Source organism: Cotesia typhae, unplaced genomic scaffold (assembly GCF_013202065.1).
Source record: "Cotesia typhae breed Kobodo isofemale line unplaced genomic scaffold, CoteBio_Ctyphae contig_30, whole genome shotgun sequence".
Classification (NCBI taxonomy): Eukaryota; Metazoa; Arthropoda; class Insecta; order Hymenoptera; family Braconidae; genus Cotesia; species Cotesia typhae.
Window position 1 is genome coordinate 541,024 of NW_027423739.1, and position 21,969 is coordinate 562,992.

General features: G+C 27.8%; 1 protein-coding gene across 1 annotated transcript in view; it reads left to right on the plus strand.

Annotated features, from left to right (window-relative positions):
* LOC141526008 (uncharacterized) overlaps nt 1–21,751 on the plus strand; it is a 51,157-nt gene extending 29,406 nt beyond the window's left edge. The window contains 12 exon segments of the mRNA XM_074240718.1: nt 1,737–1,868; nt 9,915–10,088; nt 10,966–12,196; nt 12,369–13,311; nt 13,841–14,214; nt 14,290–14,393; nt 14,396–14,439; nt 14,919–15,322; nt 16,629–16,758; nt 19,018–19,185; nt 20,736–20,993; nt 21,086–21,751. Of these exon segments, the coding sequence (XP_074096819.1) occupies nt 1,739–1,868; nt 9,915–10,088; nt 10,966–12,196; nt 12,369–13,311; nt 13,841–14,214; nt 14,290–14,393; nt 14,396–14,439; nt 14,919–15,322; nt 16,629–16,758; nt 19,018–19,185; nt 20,736–20,993; nt 21,086–21,274 (4,149 nt within the window). The 5' untranslated portion in view covers nt 1,737–1,738 and the 3' untranslated portion in view covers nt 21,275–21,751.
* Nucleotides 21,752–21,969: the final 218 nt, after the last annotated feature.

Here is a 21,969-nt window from a genome sequence, read left to right on the forward strand (position 1 = left end):
TCCCTTAATTTTTTCCAGTAGTGTATATGATTATATATGGAGTTATAACAGCCAGATATGATCATATCTAATTATATATAGACTCATATATAATCAGATCTGATCATATATAGACTTATATATGATTATATACGGGGTTATAACAGCCAGGTATGATCAGATCTAACTATATATAGACCTATATATAAATGGATCTGATCATATATAGACTTATGTATGACTATATATGGGGTTATAACAGCCAGGTATGATCATATCTAATTATATATAGACATATATGAACATATATAATCATATATAATTAGACAAAAACTTTTTTCATCGGGCAGCTAAATGGCCAGTAAAAATTTTTGTGTCGAATATTGATTGTTGGTTGTTGATTTAACACACTAGAATGTGAAATTCTACACTCTAGAGCGTAATATTCTACACCAAATTTTTAAACTTTACATGATGAAAAATTTTTGACTGTGCGGAAAGAAAACTAAAATTTATTAGATCATGCGATGCCTAATTTCCTCAATTGAGGAAAAATTTTTTCATTTAATCAAAAGCTATTATTCCTCGTTCAATAAAAAAGTTAAATAAAATGACTTTCTTGATTCAAGTAAATTTTTTTTGTGTATTCTATTTTGAACTTTTAGAACTAAAAAATATAAAATTTTGTCTATTTTCGAGCTCGAAAAAATTAATAACATACGGAAGGTTATACTATTCAGATAAATAAGGGGGTGTCCATAAATTACGTGAGGTGTTTAAGGGGGGGGGGTCTCGGCAAATATCACGCAATTTTTTTTCTGATTGAAACAAAAAAAAAAATTATACAATTTTTGTCCATTTAATCCAGATCGTACATGCTTAAGATTTTATCTTAAGTGTAATCGTAATACGATTAAAATCATTTATTCATTCGTTCGAAAGAAAATAATTTCATTCATACTTCGACGTCATACATTTACTCACTGTCAAACCACCATATTTGTTTTATATCAAATAGCTCAATTTAATCTGAATTTACGGTACAGTCTAACCCGTCCTTTGTTTTCGCACCACTGTCAGCTGAACGCGCGACTCGATGAACGAGAGTTAAATTTTTTCACACTTATAATTAAACTCTCAGCAATACTAATTACTAGTCTTAAATAGTCGTAAATAAAAGCATGAAGCAAATTTGTTTTTTTCTTTTTAAAATAACAATGCAACGCGTTTACGTAAGAAACTCAGATTTTGAAAAATCTCACGTGAAAATAGAGGATGAGGGAGGGGGTTGAATAAAATCTCAAGACATCTCACCAGGGGGGAAGAGAGGGGCAGAAAATAAAAAAAAACACCTCACGTAATTTATGGACGTCCCCTAATCGTACTCAAGTTTTTTGTATTCTTGTTCACTTTACAACCTTTAAATATATCAAAAACAACTAAAATACCACAATAGACAATATTTTAATTTTTTGTGATAAAAATACTTTTTCAATAAATCAAGCGATTCGAACAAGGGTTTTAGAATTAAAAACAGTGATTCCTAAACTCAAAAAATAAATAACTTATGAAAATCGATGACGGAAACCACTTAGGCACACGAGCATAATCTCATGAAAAGTTAATTTTCAAAAATTAGGTTGAAAATAGTGGTTCGAAATTATAATAGAAATTAAAAATAACTATATTATTTGACTGCGCGAAATTAACAGAAACTACAATTGTTGATTCAAGCATTTGTTTTGATTTTGTTTCAGTAATGGCAACGGCAGGTTTAGAAGTAAGAGAAGCAGGTCGAGCTCTAAGGGTACAAGCAGAAACTCCTCATTTGGTTTCAATGGGAAGTGGAAGATTGTCGACAGCAATTACACTTCATCCATTACCCGAAGGTAGATATTTATTGTGGAAACTCTACAAAATAGTTAACGACACAGATCGATCACTCTTGAACTTATAATCTTATTAATCACTGGTCGTATAGATGTTGATAAACTTAAAAAAAATACAATTAAAAGAAAAATCTGTTTTTGAAATAACTCTGGAACCGGTGTGTCCATCAATTCCAAATTTTAATCCATTTTACATTTTCCGAAACTCCAAAGAAACTTCAAACTGCATATAAAATTAGATTATTCATTCGAAAAATATTGTTTTCAAAAATGTGTTTTTCGGGACTAATGCTTCGAGAGTCTATACTGAGCAAAACTGTTTTGAGTACAGGAAGCCCGATTTTGATTGATAAAATTGTTGAAATCTAATGAATACTCGATTACAAAAAATTGAGGTAAAAAGAATAATTTTAAAAATAGAAAAAAAATATCAACAGCATTGACAGTAAAATTAAAAAAGATTATTTTACTTCTTCGTCACATTATTTTTTTCGGATCCTTTCAAAGTAATTACTCCATGAATACCTATTTTTGAAGTTTTTTAAGCTGAAAATATTAAATGCATAATATACAACTAGATCAAGATTTCAACAGAGTTTCTATTTGATATGTATACATAATATATAATACATATATTATGAATTATTGAAGAAATGAAAAAATCACAACTTCAAAAAATTTCTAATTACGTTATTCTAATCTGATGAATTATAATGATGGAATATTTTTCAGCTTTTGATCAGATAAAGTTTTATGATTAATTAATAATGCTAGTACTGTTTGGAAACAATCGTTTACATTTTGTATTTGACCACACATACTTTGACTTGATAACATAAATGATTCATATACATGAGTCATAAAACGTGAAATTTCTAAATCTTATCACAGATACTTGGGATCACAATATAAATTTCAAGCTTATAATACAATTCCAATAGTGATTGTTTTTAATATTTTTTGCCGCTGAGAAAATCGAAGATTTTCGAAAATCGGGAAGTTATTGGTGTTACCCTGTTTTACAAAAATCGAGTTTTCATCAGATCTCGACGTTTCAAGATCACAAGAAGCTTCTCTGACTACCCTCGCGATGTTGTCACTATGTATGTATGTATGTATGTATGTATGTATGTATATATTAGGGTGGTCCTTATGTTGTGTTTTTTGAAATTTTTTTTCACGATAGTTCAAAATCGGTTCAAAATCTATAAAAAAAAAATCATGCCAAGTTATAGCTCTTAATTTTAATATTAACCCGCGCCCCCCGACGGTCAAAGTTTTAAAGGAAAATAACATGGGAAAAGTTATATTTTTACTTTGGAATTTTTTACGTCATAAACTAACCAACAAATCACATCAAAAATATTTTTTCTAATGCAAAATTTAACGGTCTACAAAAAGGTCTCTTATCATTTTTGATAATTCTAACGGTTTTGAAGTTATTCGAGGTCTAAATTGAAACTATAATCTTTTTCATAGTTTTTTCTGGTCATTTAATAATTCAACAATCATAGACGGGTTATTATTCATATTAGATTACTTTTTTACTTATGCATATAATTTTGAACTATAATTTACGTGAAAAGTATTAATCAATTAAAGAAGTGTATTATTAATATTTTAATGAATCGAAAATGTACAAACATTACCATTTTTATTTTTAATTACAGATACTTTCATGAAGTTTTTACATTAGTTTTTTTAAGTGCGTCAGGAAACATTTGACGATGATCTTTAACCAATTGTAACACGTAGTGCATTTGTTTTTCATCCTTAGTATAACGATTACAAAAATCTTGCACTAGTTTAACTCCTCTTTCAGCACAGTCATTCACAACCAATAGTTTTTTAGCGAATCATAATGCAGTTTTATAGTGTTCATTATGAGCCCATTCAGAAGGATGAATCTTTAAAAATTCTGTTTGTAACTCGAATCTATTGAAAAAATTGATCGATTCTGCAGTTACGAAAAAGTCAATATCATTATATAATAATTCAGTTATGCTCTTAGTTTGAAAGCGTTTAACACTACATTTTTCACTAGTATAATCCAAGTCTTCTTCCGGAATATCATCAATCACAATTGTTTCTTCTTCTTTACGCAGCTTAGCGACAATTTTTAATTTTGTTTCTTGTGAAACTTCCTCATCAAAAATAGCCATGATTGCTAATTCTGGTGATAAATACCACAAGTGATTCATAAATCTACTAATTGCCACAGTAGCAAGATTACTGTTGATTGCCTTAAAGTTGTTGAGTTCTTTTATAAACTGTAGATCATGGTACGGAGCGTTGACACTATTTGACGACGAAAACCAAGCTTTACCATAAACCATTGTCACAAAAACACATATTTGCCGTAGTTTATTATCTTCACCTTTTTTCAATGACAATTGCTCCCGAAGCATGTACATTTTCAATATATAAATAGCTTTTGCCATCCATCGTGCATAGTGACAAGCTCCTGGCTTACGAAAACTAAATTTTTCGGGGATGACACCGATAAAAACTAAAGTAAGCTCTAATAACTCTTTGTAATCATCACGAGGCAGTTGTGATGCAAGAGTTTCAGTCGCAAAAGTTCTAATAGATTCAATTTTTTCATTTGTCAAGATATTATCATTTTTCGGATCATCTAAACCTGTTTTGTAACTGAGTTTATTTAAATCTCCCCATTGCTTTTGGAATCGGATAAAAAGTGGAACATTAGGACCAACAGTATTTGGAAAAACAGCTTCGAAGACATATCTTAGGACTATTTCAAATATATGATGCCTACATGGAAGATACAACAAATCTCTTTCTAACAATTTTTCCAGTAATGCAGCAGCACCATTACGAAGGCCTAAATTTGAAGGAGTAGTGTCACAGAATATTGCTTTTACAGATATGTCGAATCCCCAGTCACATAATGTCTTATGAACTACAGAAGTTTGTGCCATTCCAGTTCCATCTTCACTCGTTGGTACACCTAACATAATTTCTTTACTTTCTGAAGTAATTATTACAGGCAATCGATGAACAGTTTCTATATTTAACAAATTAGGTAATAATTTTCCATCCCAATGTACAACAATAGATGATAACTTTAAGTCTTGGAAATGTTTTTTTATTTCTATTGATTTTGACTCTCGCATAGTAAGCCGACATCGGCGAATAGATGATCGATTGACAATAATGGAATTAATATCCACTTCTAATAATTTTAAATCGATAAGCAACTGACAAATAACTGTAGTTATAAACACAGCATCTCTGTCGCTTACTTTACAACGGTCAAAAGTAGCTACAACTCTTTCGTTGAGAATATTGTGAGTTTCTCTTATATTTCTTGATTTAAATTGGCCGGCAGTAGTTGGAATGTATACTTCTCCACTAGAGACTGATTGAGCACTTCCTTGGCTTGATAAGAGTTCAACGTTTTTGTCTACAAAAAAGGATAATGATAAGACAAAAAATATCTTCACTATAAAATAATAAAATATCAATGAGTAAGTTGATTATTATAATTTACCAAATAATGATTTTTCTTTTTCACTTTCCAATTTAGGTTTTTCGAAATCCAATTGTTTCTCTAATTTTTAACACCAATTTCATCGTCATCGCATTTCGTCTTAATATTTGCAATAAAACCAATTCGTTCATCTGATCTCTGATTATTCAAGAATTCTTTGGAATTTTCATCAACCATTTCAAATACATTTGACGGTGCGATGTCAAATAATTTTTTTAATGAACAGGAAAATTCATTTTGTTTTTTCACAGCAACTTCACTCCGATTTCTATGTTTAAGAAGTATGCGCCACTCATCATACAGTTTTTTCAACTTATCTCGACATCTTTGCACATCTTGAACGGGAATTCGAGCTTTCTTCCAAAACACAATAATTTCATCAATCACTGCAGCAACACTATCTGTGATAGTATTATTTAAAATACGTGTATAAAAAAATAACACTTTCAAAGCTTGCAATTTCGATGGTAATTTGTTACCTACGATTTGAACGTCAACATCACCAATCAAAAAAATGTTTTGACGTAAACGTGATAACTCCATATTTAACTGATTACTTAAATATCGGATAAATGAACTCAAAAAATTTATTTATATATCAAAAAGGCATCAGTACTAGTAATTGAACGATTTTGATCAAGCTGAGAAATAAATGTAGGTTATGAGTAATCTGAGAATTAATTTTAGTGTTAGAGATTGAAGTAAAATCTAATAGATGGCGGCATGATCGGTTTCTAAAATGTTTTTAACCAGAAATCAAAATTTGAAATTGGAGTTTGTTGATATTTGTACCAATAACAATAAAAATTGAGACAATAGGTCCCGAATTTCTTTTGTATCCAAAAAAGTTAAAAATCTTTAAAATGTTCGACAGTTCAGGCTAAAAAAATAAATTGGTGTTACTATTATTCCAAAGTTACAGTTACTTTGAAAATTTTCTAAACAAAAAATCGAATGAGATTATAAAGAATAACCGGTTCATGATTTATGAACTATTAAATGACCAAAAAAACAGAAAAAACTATGAAAAAGATTATAGTTTCAATTTAGACCTCGAATAACTTCAAAACCGTTAGAATTATCAAAAATGATAAGAGACCTTTTTGTAGACCGTTAAATTTTGCATTAGAAAAAATATTTTTGATGTGATTTGTTGGTTAGTTTATGACGTAAAAAATTCCAAAGTAAAAATATAACTTTTCCCATGTTATTTTCCTTTAAAACTTTGACCGTCGGGGGCGCGGGTTAATATTAAAATTAAGAGCTATAACTTGGCATGATTTTTTTATAGATTTTGAACCGATTTTGAACTATCGTGAAAAAAAATTTCAAAAAACACAACATAAGGACCACCCTAGTATATATATATACGCGCGCGCGCGTGTGTGTGTGTGTGTGTGTGTTTAAGTATGCTTACCGCTCATAACTTTTGAACGACTAAGCCGATCGGAATCTACGAAACGGCGTTCCAAAGAGTTCCCTCTAACTTTAATTTCTTGTAAACCTGAACCCATTCGGACCAACTAATTATGAGAAATCTCAAAAAAAATTTTTAGAAATGTGGTTTTTTCGAAATATTTTTTGAACGGCTTTATAAATCCGGTCAATATCGGTTGATTCGTTCGAAAGATATCATGAACGAACAAAGAATTTTTATTTAAGTAATACGACAATAAAATTATGCATACAATTTGAAATAAAATAGCTTTTACGCAATACATAAATGTTGATTGACCTAATGCTATTATTTTATTTATATTGATAAAAACACTTGGCGATGATGTTAAAAAACTATGCAATACTTATATGTTGACATCACTCGCCTTTGGCTCGTGACGTCACAGCCCACTCAAGCTATATCAATTTAGTAGCATTAATATACACTATTCTAAAATTAATTCTCACTCAAAATTAATGACTAGCTATTAATATTTTAATAAGGATGTGATATGACAAAATAATTTAGAAATAAATAAAAAAACATTAGTATTTTAGTTTTTGTTATTTATTCAAAACGTTAATTTGATAATGACTATTAATAATTATCAACCAGTTGTAATACGTTTCTTCACCAACTTTTACGGCAAGAGTTGCCGCACATTAATGAAACATATTGTTGTAGACGTTATTAAATAAAAGATTCGAATGTAAACATTTATTTTTAGTTTACAACTATAAAATTCTGATATACTTAACTTTTTTTTTTATCTAATACGAGTTCGTTAAAGTTGATGATGCTTAAAAAAAGTTTTTATTAGAGAGCTTTTATAAGCATACACTGTCTCAAACATGATAGGGTAGGGGGGAAGGATGGGCCCCTTAAAAAAAATGTTGAAATCCTTAGTATTTTTAGCTGGTTTTACTTTTTTTTAGTCCCTTGCCAAGTATATGACCTTTATTTGCTCTGTTCATTGAAAATAAAAAATTGAAAATGTGAGGCAAAATGGGCCACCTTCAGAAAATTTTTATATTATGAGTTTTTCAGCTTGTTTTATTTTTTTGACCTTTTACTGAGTTTATGGAATTAATTTTTTTGTGTTTATCAAAATTAAAAAATTGAGAATAATGGGGTAAAACGGGCCCCAAAAAAAAATCAACACGTTTCTTATTTGTTTTATACTTTGAATCTTTTTATTATGTATTCAGTATAAAAAATTAGGAAAACGGTTGACCATAAAGACTATCCCTGCAACTTTCCGCTAACTCCATATCTAAGCGCTCAACATTTCACGACAAGAACAATAATAAATCAGGTCAAAAATGTCGAAGTGATTTATAAAAAAACGCGTTTTTTGAATGATTTTGACAACGATATCTCTCGAACTAATCAACCAATTTCAATCGCGTCGACGGCGATCTACGTGGGTTTCCAAGTATAAAACTCGATTAGTTTTTAGGATCGATTGATAAAGCCAATTAAAGTTTATTATAGAAAGAAAATTTTTTTGAATTTTTTCGACAATGATGTCTAGAACAAAAAGATTATTACTTACCAAACAATTAGACATGAAATTTTAAAGTTATGTTAAAATAAAATACTTTTTTTCAATTTTTTAAAATTAAATCTCTCGAACCAATCAACCGATTTTGACGATCTTAGCGACAATCGACGTAATTATTTAAGCTCTAATGATTATTTTACCAAATCAAAAACAATCCAGGAAGAAATGTCGAAGTGACGTAAGAAAAACACTTTCCCAAATATTTCGTACACCATATCTCACGAACGAATCAACCGATTTTTATCGCGTTGACAGCGATCGACGCAGTTTTTTAAGGTTGAAAGCAGATTAGTTTTTAGGATCGATGGATCTTGCAGATTAAAAGTTATTTCAAAATAACCATTTTTTGAAAATTTTATTTTCGAGATTACTCAAAATCTACTCGCCCGAATTACCTCAAATAGTACGAAATATCTAGAGGCGAAGAAACTCTTTCGATTGCTGCCAATTCCGTTCCAATCGGTTGAGCCGTTCAAAAGTTATGAGAGGTTTACACACACACACACACACATCTTTTAAAATTAGAATTTCGAGTTCCGCTTTTGGCAGGAGCTGTGTTTGGGCATTTTCTAAGATATTTTGGGGTGAAACGATTTTTTTGATTTTTATAGAATTTTTTAACAGGAGTTTAGTTTGGGTATTTCCGCTGAAATTTTAAATTTTGGCCGGAAGTGCTCAATATATACAGTACAACCTGGTTATAAGTTACATCGGATGATTTACTCACTCTCACGGCAGTTATATCTATATATGAAATTTTCCATGTGAGTAAAAGAGAAAAAGAAATATAACTTATAACCAGGTTGCACTGTACATACATACATACATACATACGTACGTACATACATACATACATACATACGTACATACATCCATACATGCATACACACATACATACATTAATTAATATAATTAAGAGACTAACAAAAATTTAGTAACGGGTATATCTTTATCGTAAATTGGGTTTGATATTTTTTAGCGATAGTTATAATATGATTTAAATAATTGAAAGAGAAAGGAAAATTTTGTAACGAGTATATTATTATTTTTGAAGAAATTTTATAGCTTAATTTGGTATCATCAGAAAGATCAAGACAAAAATTAGTGCATTTACAAGGTTTTATATATTTTTCAGTCATAGTCAATTTTTTATGTCAAGAGTTTTTGGAAGAGTTTTTAATAGTTTTTTGGTTCTATAAATTTGTTCGGTCACATTTGTTCATTAAATTATTTGTAATTGATCCTGTGATAGCACTATTATTTTTAGAATTTATCGATAAAGTACCTAAACTATGTACACTGTGATTATAAATGTAAAAAAATCATTAAGCCAAAATGTCCTTATTCATAATTCGTAAATCTTCACAGTCGCATAGTGACTGTATAGGTTGCTAGATAACTGTTAAACTGTTAACATATAACATTCAAATACCATCTTTATAATTTCCCATTTTTTAATTGAAACAAGCAATTATTATGAAGATTAAAAATATACAAATTATATTTTTAAAAAATTTGATCTATTTTTAGGACAAGTCATTGTAGGATCTCAACGGAATGCTGACATTCCTATAACAGGAACAGGTGTTGAACCTATCCAATGCACAATTGAAAATAATAACGGTATTGTTATTCTTCATCCTGTAAGCGGAGATACACTAGTTGATGGTGTAATCGTAAGCTCGCCCATTAAACTTACTCAAGGTAAATTTATTATAAATATTGTAGTAATTATCAGAAGTTATTTTAATACCATAAAAATATCTACTATTAAGATAATAAAAAAATAGTGTATTCTTGACATTTCTTAAAGTTTTTTATGTCATTAAAATAGAGATATATTTATTATATATCTCTATATATAGTAATAGGTAGAAGTAATAAGTTCATCAATTAATTTTACATGAGTGTTGATACATACATTTTTGTCATTGTTTTAACATAGCTATTAGCTGAACATAATTCAATCTGACAGATTTGAACATCAAGATTAATTGTTATTTAATCTTTTTTAAATATTATGTACAAACAAAATCTTAATGCTTTTATAGTAATGTATAAAAAATAGTATATTTTTTATACACAAATCTATGAATAATTGATATTTTAAAAATAAATAAAAAGTTCTAAATAAGTACTTGAACAATACTCAATATTAAATTTTAAAGACGAAATGTGAGAAATAAAAAGCAATTGACAGTCAACGATAATGCTTCGTTTTATCTTATCAAAGTTTCTCTAATTTATTCACAATTAATTTAAGAATAAGTCTATTATATAAATCTGAGTATTCTCTTTGCAATTGAAGAAATGTTCTCAATTATAGAAATGGAGTTAATCAATTAGTAACAAAAAAACAAAGATAGAGAAACTTTACAGATTAATGTAGATTAAATAAAATGCTACAATGGCTTCATTTTTTCCAGTTATCAAAACTTTAAATAACTCTCATTCTTAGTAAAAATAGTTTTGTCTCAATAATCCTCCAGAAATCTTATTCATTTATTTGGAATCAAAATTTATAAGCATAGTAATCACAAGATATTGTACTTTGCATCTGATAATTTTTTTTTGTTTTCAGGTTGTATATTGTCGATAGGAAGATCAAATTACATGCGCTTTAATAATCCCGCAGAAGCAAAACAATTGAAATCAGCTTTACCGAGTCCAAGACTATCGATAATGCCCAATAATTTCTGCGTACTATCGGAAAACTCATTTGAACATCTGGAACGTAAACCACCAGTAGGACCAAAGAAATCTTTCCATACTACATGTCTCGATGATGAGATAGGTTTTCAAGGGAAATTAACTAAATTTGAAATGCTTGCAAGACAAAGTAGGAACTGTGTATCACCTAAAGTCTTTCCAGCAGGTTCGTTAACGACAAATGTTCCTGCAGTTCAGATTCTTGGGCATTCCAGAACGACAAATTTAATTTCTCTCGGTAAAAATGAAACTTCTCCACTCCGAAATCTCACTAATCTCGATAAAAATCGATCAAGTACACCCACTTACAGTAATTCCAACAACAATCTTAATTATATTGATGATCAACAACAAAAGATCGACAGCAAATCTTCCAGTCGTTCAAATATTTCTTACTCTGATTATGGTGTTCCAATATCTAATCATAATCAAATTCAAATGTATGCTACAACTGAGGCTTTTTTCAAACACTACAAACCTCAATATAACGAGAATAATAATGAAACACGAAACTCCCCAACACGTTCAAAATCGTTTAAACATGAAAATAATTATGATTTGATGTCTAGAAGTTTAGTGTGTCAAGTATCTTCTGACTTGGATAAATACGGCCGTAAATTTGATATGAGTCAGAGCCTGATCGTAGCTAAAACTACAATGACAGAATATTTTCAAGTAGACCAATTAAGATCAAATCCCAATTTATGTGATCGTCTTTCGATTCATGGATCCCATTCATCTGTTAACAATATAAGAGGTAATTTAAATTTTGGCTCAAGTCCTAATATTAAAAGAATTCAAGCACCTAGCCCATCATTTAATCGCAATCCGAAGTATAAAGATAATAAAATACTTAATGAAAGGATGGTAAGTCCAACACTTAGTATAAGCAGCAATTGCTCACTTCAAGAAATTAGAGAGAGACAAATAGACGCTGAAATAAAACAGAGAGAAGCGGAGGAAAAAATAAAAGTCGTTCAAGAAGAAAGATTACGAGAGCAAGAAATTGAAAAACAGGAGAAAATAAGGCTTGAAGAAATATTAACTTTGTGTGCAGAGTATGATAAGCAAAATACATCAGATAAACCAAAACAGCCCAATAGGTATTAAATTTTATTTGATCTAACTAAAAGAAAAAAACATAAGTTCGAATCATCGATCCTGATTTCCGCTTTAAAGGTTTAAAATTTTATAATCAGAGATAGATGATCGAATATATATCAAGCTTTTCATGCATTGTCTTTCTGAATAAATTTTATATTTTGTTTCTTACAGGATTAAAACTAATGGATCGTTACCAAGAGATAAGAGACCAGGTCAAAGTTCACCATTTAATAGCTCTCAAAACTCTCCAAGCAGCCAATCTTATTTTTCTTTTGACTCTTCAGACCAAAATTCATTGCTCAAAACTATACAGCTTAATGGAACGTCATCTTATAATAGACATCAAGTAACGCCATTATCAGATGAACTAGTTTATCACCATAATAATAATAATAATAATAATAATAATAATAATAATAATAATAATAATAATAATAATAATAATAATAATAATAATAATAATAATAATAATAATAATAATAATAATAATAATAATAATAATAATAATAATGATAATGATAGTCAACAAATAACGTGGCAAAATAATATTATGCAACTAGAATCCAGCTTATCACCTGTATCACAAACACAATCACCCAGTAATAATGAAAATAATGAGACTGACAACAACACAAATATTGACACCACGTATGGTATAATTCCATTTGATGGAGCACAAATGAATAATAACACTTTACCTGTAAATTCTGATAATATGAATCATTATGAAAATGTGGTGCATATGTCACAGCAAAATAATAATCCAATTTATGCAACAATTTAAAAAAATAGAAACTTAACGAATCCATGTGGAATTATTGAAAATAAACTCGCAATATCGAATGATGATCTTCTAGAAGCTATTGAACAGCTTTCTATGTTATCAAAATCCAAAGAAGCTTACACTAAACCAAAGAAAAATAACATTGAAAAAAATAATACGAAATCGAATGAATTAAAAGCTGATAAAGAAAGAAAGGAACTAGAAGATGAGGATAAGAGAAAATATATTGCATTTTTACAAAATGAAAAACTCCATATTCTTAGCAATATGGATGCACTTAAACGGAGTATCGCTGATATCGAAACACAAGAAGAAGAAATTAGCCGCGAGGTAATTTTTTTTTCTTATTAAAACTGCTTTCTGCAATTTTATTATTAACAATTTTTTTTTTTTTTTAATCGAAAAAGTTGATTATAACTTACTAATAACTTTTTTTATACATAATAGTTTTTAATAAAAAAAAAGTTCAATTCTTGATAATTGTAAAATTAAAATATTAATCAAAATATTAAAATATTTTCTCACTAAAAAAGTCAATTTTTTTCCTGAATATAAAAAAGAAACAGTTGGACTGTCATTAGTAGTCTATGAAATCATACTCAATACTAGTGTAAAAAATCTTAGATTTACGGTTCGAAAGTTAATTGATTGTAATAAATAGAAGGTCAACTTTAAAAAAAAAAAAATTTATTTAGAACAGTCGAAACGAAGTGATTTAATAACTTTGCAATTATTGATTTAAAGTCCGATTTTTTGTTCTTTCAACTTGTATTAAACTCTAAATTTCTCGTTAGTCATTTTAAAATGATTCTAAAAATAAGTTAAGTTATACAATAATTTTAATAATAATCTATTCTAGCTTGAACTCGAAAAAGCATTGCTATCAGCTGAGTATGAATCGGAATCATTGAAGTTAACGTCTGATGAGACTGAAAAAATAAGCATTCAAATAAGAATTAATAAACTTGAACAAGAAATGGCGGAAGATACATCAATACAAGCAAATCTTCAAGCTGAAGCTAAATTTCGAGTTGAAAAAGTACAGCAGTTGTGTATTCAATTAGGAAATGAATTGAAAAATTGTTCTAATGAAAGTAAACAGCAATTACTAACAGACAAGTTACATGTACAACAAAATGCACTTGAAACAGAAAAAAAGACATTTGAAGATCTTGAATTTCAACATCTGGAAGAAGAAGCCAGCAAGTTAGCAACCAGAGAAGAATTGCAGAAGTAAGATTTTTGTTGGATGTTTTATTTAATTTACTTATAAATACAATACTAATGTTTAAAATTGATTTCTAATAGGTGCCTAAGTGAACTTTCTCATAAAATTGAAGTACGAAAGGTGCAGCTCAATAATTTGGAATCACAGCGAAATGATGCTAAAACATCAGCAATGAAGGAATCAAAAGCCTTGAGCGTCAAAAGGTTGGACTTATGAGGAGACTGGAAGAAGTAATGTTTTTTCATTATTTATCATAGTAGTAACAAACGTCAGTTGGCTGTAACAAAGTAGCTATACTTGAATCGAATTATTTGTCAAATCTGTTAGAGAAATTTAACATTTTTGCATGTGCTTTTAAAAAGATTAGTACATCTCTCAAGTACTTTTATTGATTTTTAATTGAGAAAGGTGCTTCTTCCTCACAAAACAGAGCAAGAATTTAAACTTTCAATATATTTGTTATGTTTAAACTATTTTCTGTGTACTAAAAAATTCTGACTTAACACAGAATCATAAATTTCATTTTAAAACTTTGATTAGCAAGAAAACACTTTACAAACTGGGTTCCATAACAATTAATCTGTATTTTATTCATAAAAATACTAGCTTTTACCCTCGGCTTCGCTCGCGTTGAAGCCCTTAGATAAATGTCAAAGATTGACCAATGTTTATTACGATTTTTCATTACATTCTTAAATTAATTTTTTAGGGTCGCAACAGATTACGTGCTATAGACGATGAATTACAAAACCTAACTAAAAGTTCAATAGAAAATGGAACGGAAAATTCTGAAGAAAAGCGATCTCCAAGCAGAGAAGATTTTGATAGAATTTCGAAAGTTACACATAACTCACCAATTGTTAATAGTCAGGGAAGTTTAGGTAGAAAAACAATCGAATCGCTTAAAGAAATTGAAAGAAATCGGCAACTACACCTTGCTAAGCAAGGAAGTCAAGTTATCTCAGAAGAGCGCCGAAGAGTTGAAGAGTTAAAAAGAAGAGTTCAAGATGAAGTGCGATCACAATGGGAAGAGAGAAAATTGAATTGTGCTTCATTTAATAGTGTTGAATCAGGTGAAGAATCGTCTAATTATTCAACTGGTCCTACTGAAAGGTAAATACGAATTTTTATTTCTTAAAAAAAAATGAGGAGTTCTCAGCATAAAAAATGTCATTATAATAATCGGCTATAAGTAATCGATAAGTAAAAAAATTGTGAGACCTTAAATATTAACTGATCAAAAAATCTGAAAGTTATTTTTAAAAATATTTCTTTCACAATTTTTCGTTCACGATAACTCTAAAACAAATGGATATTATTGCATAATTTAAAATAATTTAAGTACTTCTGGGAGATATAGATTGTGCTATTGTTTACTTTCCTACTTGTTTGTGCTATCTTTCTCACGACTATCACTTACTCGCTTCCACTCATGATTATTTTTAAATATTCCTAATTGATTTAAAATTTTTATAAAGCCATGAGTCAGTAATTGCCAATTTTTTAGAGGAAATTATAAACACACTATTCTAATCAATATCGATTTTTTACAAAGATGCTAATATTTTTTTAATACAGAAAAAAAATTCGTCATTTTCTCAATTTTTTCTAAATCTATCTGTACAATAAATGCCGATTTCAATTACAATTATTTAATGTTTGCTTCATTCAATCGAATTTAAATTTTATCTATGCAAAAGTAACATTTTTATAACAATACTAAAATTTTAATGATATAATCTATCAAATTTTTTCGTTGATATAGGTAGCAAATCGATTTGTTATTAATTTCAAAAAATTTTTAAATTACAATACATGATGAGTAACTTTTCATAAAATTTGCTCAGTGGGGAGTTATCATATCTGGTACGATAAAATTTAACTTGGTATAATGTGTTAACAGTCGTATCAAAAAATCAAGATAAAACCTTAAACGCTAGTTTAATAGGTATTCATGCAATATATCAACATAGATATATTACATGCGTATAATAAATATTTTTACATAATAAATAGTTATTAGTTATTATTATAAAATGAATCGTAACATTATTTATCTAAAAACTCATTATTTATTTACAAATCTTCATTAAATACGATAAAAATTTAGGAATTCGGTGAATCAGAGCGCGAAGAAAATATGTGAAGATGAACGCGCGGGAAATGGGCGCGGCTATAGTTGATGAAACGCGTGTACTAGGATGTAATTTAATTACAATAATTACTAGCAATAAATTCTATATGGTTAGTAGAGACTGGTTCGTTGAAAATTGTTATCACCCAACCCAAAATTACATATTACAATACCATAAACAATGGTTGTAAGTTATTTCAATTTAGTTAACAAAAAATAAAATAATATATATTTTTTCATTTTATGATTATTTCTAGTCAATTAAAGTGTTTATTAATATTTCAGTGGAAGCAGAAGTAGCGATGGTGCAGATATTGGTATCAACGAAAAGCTGTCACCATGTAAACTTGAAGAATTCAATTCTTCAAGCCCTGAAACGTCAAATACTTCTTGTCCACTCTTAAAAAGTGATACCGTAAGTTTACATTTTTTGTTATGCTATAAATTCTTCAAGTTATGTATAAAAATTCTAAGGGGGGCATTCTAGTCTGGACACAGCAACTTTCAGGCATGTTTTTAGTCCGATAAAAAAATAAAATAAAAAAAAATTTTGCTATACATTTTTCTTACCAAAATAATAATAAATAGTGTCAATCAATAATATTATTTTAAAAAATATGTTTAACGTTTCATAAAGAATAAGTATTGATTAAAACTCTTTCACATAAATGATTTTATACCGTTTTGACTCTCCGTAAGGGGATTATTTGAAAGAAAAAACTATGAAAATGGTGGGGAATACTATAGTGGTCCACTGAGGAGGGGGTAGAATGCAAACATAAATGATGTAAGAGGCATACAATTTTACTGAATCAATGTTTTAAATCATTTACTGTCCAGCTTACAGAGAAGTGCAGTTTTATTTTTCCGTAAGCAATAATTAATTTTTAAAAAAATCTAAATTTTAAAATAAAAATTAATTTAATCGGTCTGTAAATAACTTGACTATAAAATTTTGTGTAAAGTTTTTGTTAATCGACAAAAGTTTCCAAACAAAACACAATAAAAGCCAAGCAACTTGACTATAGATTTAAAAAAACAAGTTTATTCGAAATTGTATGTGTATACAACTTACAACTTCTGTGATTAAAAATCGATATGTGTCGTAAGTGAAGGTATTTTTCATAACCAAATACTAAGAGAGGGGAATATGTACTTGGATAGTAAATAATAATTGTAAACTTGTAGCTGTGAAATACAGTCACTACTATACTGCCTTCATTACAACATGACGTACTTTATTATCATAAACAAAAAAGTGATTACTTTTTCATGATATTCGTTAGCTAGAATAAAATGTCAAGTTTATAATCACGATTAAAACTCATAGTGTATTCACAATATTTATCAAGTAAGGACTAAAATAATAATATTTGTGAATTTTTTTAAATATTAATATTAATTTTACGACACTATGTCTTTGCTGTGGATGAATTTTTTGAAATCGTCGTACAGAAAAAAACACCTAAGGAAGAAAAATGTAAGTATATAGTAAAAAAAAAAAAAATTGTTTTTTTTTCTTTCTTTTTCATAAATTATCTTACTCTTAAAAGTCGTTTCATAAATACTATATTGAAGAATTTTTATTTAATAAATTAATAAATTTATTTTCTTTTTATATCAAAATTTATGAGTATTCATTGTATAAGAAATATCATTTGAGTTTTTTTATAAAAGTTTGTTGAGTTATCATCTTATTTAATAAAGATCCAAAAATTGGTTTAAAAAATTTTTTCAAGAATCGCTCAATTTTTCAACATTTTGAAAATCGTCAAAAATTGAACTTATTTTTTTGTTTTAAATTCTTATTGTCAACAATTTATCATTTTTCAAGATGAAAATGATGTATATTTTGAAATTCCAAATCGACATTTTGATTTATAAATGTTGATCAGGACAGTTATTTTTTAAAGTAGTATAATTTTGATGTTTTCAAGTTACCAATGAACTATGAATATCAAAGGATTTTTTATTGTTTTCCTCAAAATCATCATAAACCAATAAAAAAATTAATATCATTCAAGAAAAAAAATCTTGAGCCAAGAAACTTATTTTAAAGAATTTAATTGTTTTGAATTGATTAAAAAAATTCTTGAATTAACTAAAATTTACTTAAATCACAAATAATTTCTATGTTCGAGAATTTTTCTTGATTGATTCAAGATATTCCAATTTTTCAAAGTGATTCTCTTGGTTCAAGATTTTTTTTTCCTTTTAAATTAATTTTCCTAGTTGTTATTTCGTTTATCTACACTACTTTGGAAGTTAAAAAACTTTAAACAGCTTACAGAAATCAAAAAGTTAACTTAAAATTTTCAGAACATATACAATTGCGGAAATTTTTTAAAATCTTAAGCGCTCTTATAAACTTATATTATTTTATAGAAACCTCGAAAAAAAATAGTCAGTTTTTAATGCCACGCCCCATTATACATTATTAGAAAAGAATAAGGAAGCAGAAAACTTCTGCTAAAACTTATTAAAACTTCGTTAATAAAAACCGTATACGGTACATCAAAAGACAAAAAAAAAAGCATTTTGAATTCAAAATTACGATTACTGGGTACGGAACGCTTCGTGACTAAAAATAATTTTTTGACGTTGTTTTTCGTACTGCAGGGACTTTAAATTATATTAAATCGTTAATAATTTTCGATTTAATCATTTTTTACAGATAAAAGATGGTAAAAGAACTTCTTCAATAGAAGGAGAACGAGTTAGTACCAGTAGCATAGGAATTACTGATGGAGACAGAAGTCGTCCACTTTCACAATCCTCCAGTGAAGTAGAAAGTATTGGATCGTTGCAAACTGTTAAGCATCGTGATAAGACTAAACTTCAGGTATTGATAAAAAGTAGCAGTAGAACAAAAATAACATTTGTTTTTACAATATTAATTCTTCGGCTTTTCCATCTCAAACTAAAGTTACTGCAAAATCTTCTAGTTTGATTATTCTGATTCTTATTTTCTCAAAATATTTTTATCACTGCATATTTTATTAATAAATCAAATTTTTTATCAATCTAAAAAGTGAGGGTTTTTGCGAGGTAAATTTAAAATATCAGTTACTGTGTTTTGAAATCGGACAACTGTGTTGTATGGATAAATTGTTATTTGTGATTGTGAGTTCGCAGAAATAAAAATATTTACCTCTGCGCTTAAAAAAGGTCTGTGTTGAGATATTAAATTTTGCTAACGTTTGTAGGAATAAAATACTATACCATTTCATTCTGATTAGTAGATTTTTTAGAACATTTAAAAGAGTCTTAATTTTTATGTCTATCGATAGATAGTATTAATGTAAAAATAATATAATAAATTGTGTTAGTCGTTTTTCTGCACGAAATTACCTGCAAATTGACCTAAATTTTCTCACTATGAATATAAATATGTAACTCTTTTATGGTTTGCTTTATTGAAGAATTGTATTCACTTTAAGACTTTTCCATGTCAACAAAAATATGCGATTAATTTTAAAGAAGTACTTATTAAAAATAATAAGTTACTTAAAATATATTGTCTACGAATTAATTTCAAAAATATAATTTTTCAATTTTTTTTCACGGTAAACATTTGTAAACTCTTAAACGAAATAACTTTGAAATCAAGACATTTTCTTATTACGATAATCTCTTTTAATAAAATAGCTCAATATTAGATGATATGCAAGTAAACCGTTAATTTAAATTAAAAATTGTAAATGCAGATATTTCGATGATATCAGAAATTATAACGGAAAAATTTTCTCAATAATATAACTGAAAATATAATAAAGTAAATATTATAAATTTATATAATATTATTATAACAGCTGTCTAAAAATTATTTAATACGTAAAAAAATTTTGTGATCAAATTTTATGCCAAAAATAGCCTTATAAAATTTTTTTTAAGTTTTGTAAAATTTTTTAAAAATAAAATCAACTTAAAGCTTATTAAACCTTTATATCGAGAATAATTTTATAAATTTGTTAGAATCAACTTTTTTTATCCATGTCTTTTTAATAATTTGTAGATAATTACTAATCAGGTTCCCCCACTAGTAATTGAAGTGAGTAACATCTCGTTTCAAAAATATACATGACGCAAAAATATACGCAATTGCAATACTGAAGCACTTATAAATCAATAAAAAAAATTTTTTTTTTCTTATATTTTCTAGTGTACATTTGAATAATGAATATTCTGAAAGGAATTTGCATCGATGAACACAGCTGTAGAGTCTATTTTATGTTATAGAAGTAAATACTATATTGCTGTATCTTTTATTTTCTTGATAGCATCAGTATAATGATGATTCTCATATAAAGTTCTTACAAAACTGACCTGAAAAAAAATATTTATATGAATTTATTAGAAAAGTCAGATTTCTAAATAAAATTATATTTTCAGCGTCCATTGACACGGTATCTTCCTATAAAATCAGAATCATTAGATTTGAGACACCACATAGAAACAGCAGGTCACCAGCTATCTCTTATAAGCGATGTCATTATTGACACAACAACTTGTAGTGGCTACCTATCAAAGATGAGCAAAAAATTTCATCATTGGAACAAACGTTGGTTTATATTTGATCGGAAAAGAAAAACTTTATCTTACTACAGTGATAACTCATCAAAAAAAACTCGTGGACTGATATATTTTCAGGTATGTAGAAAATAATTGACATGGAAATGATTTTTTTGTTATAAAAATTTTTCTCAAGATTGATGATCATAATTTTTTTTTTATTTTTTCAGTCGATTGAAGAAGTATATGTTGATCACATGAATACTGTTCGATCACCTCAGCCATCGCTTACTTTCATTATTAAGACATCAACAAGAACTTATCATTTGATGGCGCCAAGTTCAGAAGCGATGAGAGTTTGGGTGGATGTTGTATTTACTGGAGCTGAAGGATACCATGAATTTGATCATCAAGTTTAACTGATAATTTAATTCTTGATACTTCTCGGAGGATCTTATCTAATACGAACATTACAAAGCCTATTCGTGCCTAAATACTTTTCCGCCATAATTTAATAAAATAAAAGAGACGATTGAAATTCAGTGAATTCAATGAGTTTGATTCGTCGAAAGTAAAGCACTATTTCAAATGATTCACATTATGAGATGTGCAGTTATATAGATATAATTATAGTTAAATATCATAAGTTTTATCAAACTTAATGAATACTTGAATTATATCAAGGTAAAAATAAAAGACTAGGTAATTCATGTTCTCAATCTCGGAAAGTTCTCTATATTTTAAGAGATTAATCAGAATTTATAAATTAATATACAATTAATTAATTAATTAATTAATTAATATACGATTAATTAATTTTTTTTTCAACATTCAAAATTTTGATTTTATTATAATAAATAATGTTCAATCTAGTCTTCCAAGTTCGTAGTAATTTACAATTCGTAAGTTATCAACTTATATAAATAATATATTTTTAAGATAATGATGAATATTATAAAATTTTGGACTGAATAGTACGTTTTTCAGGCTTAAAATTAATGTTTTACGTATTACTTAATTTAACAGCTTTTAATATTTGATAAAATGAATTTTAAAATCTAGAATAAATATTTTATATGTGTGTATTTTTTTGAAAAATTTACCAATTGACTTC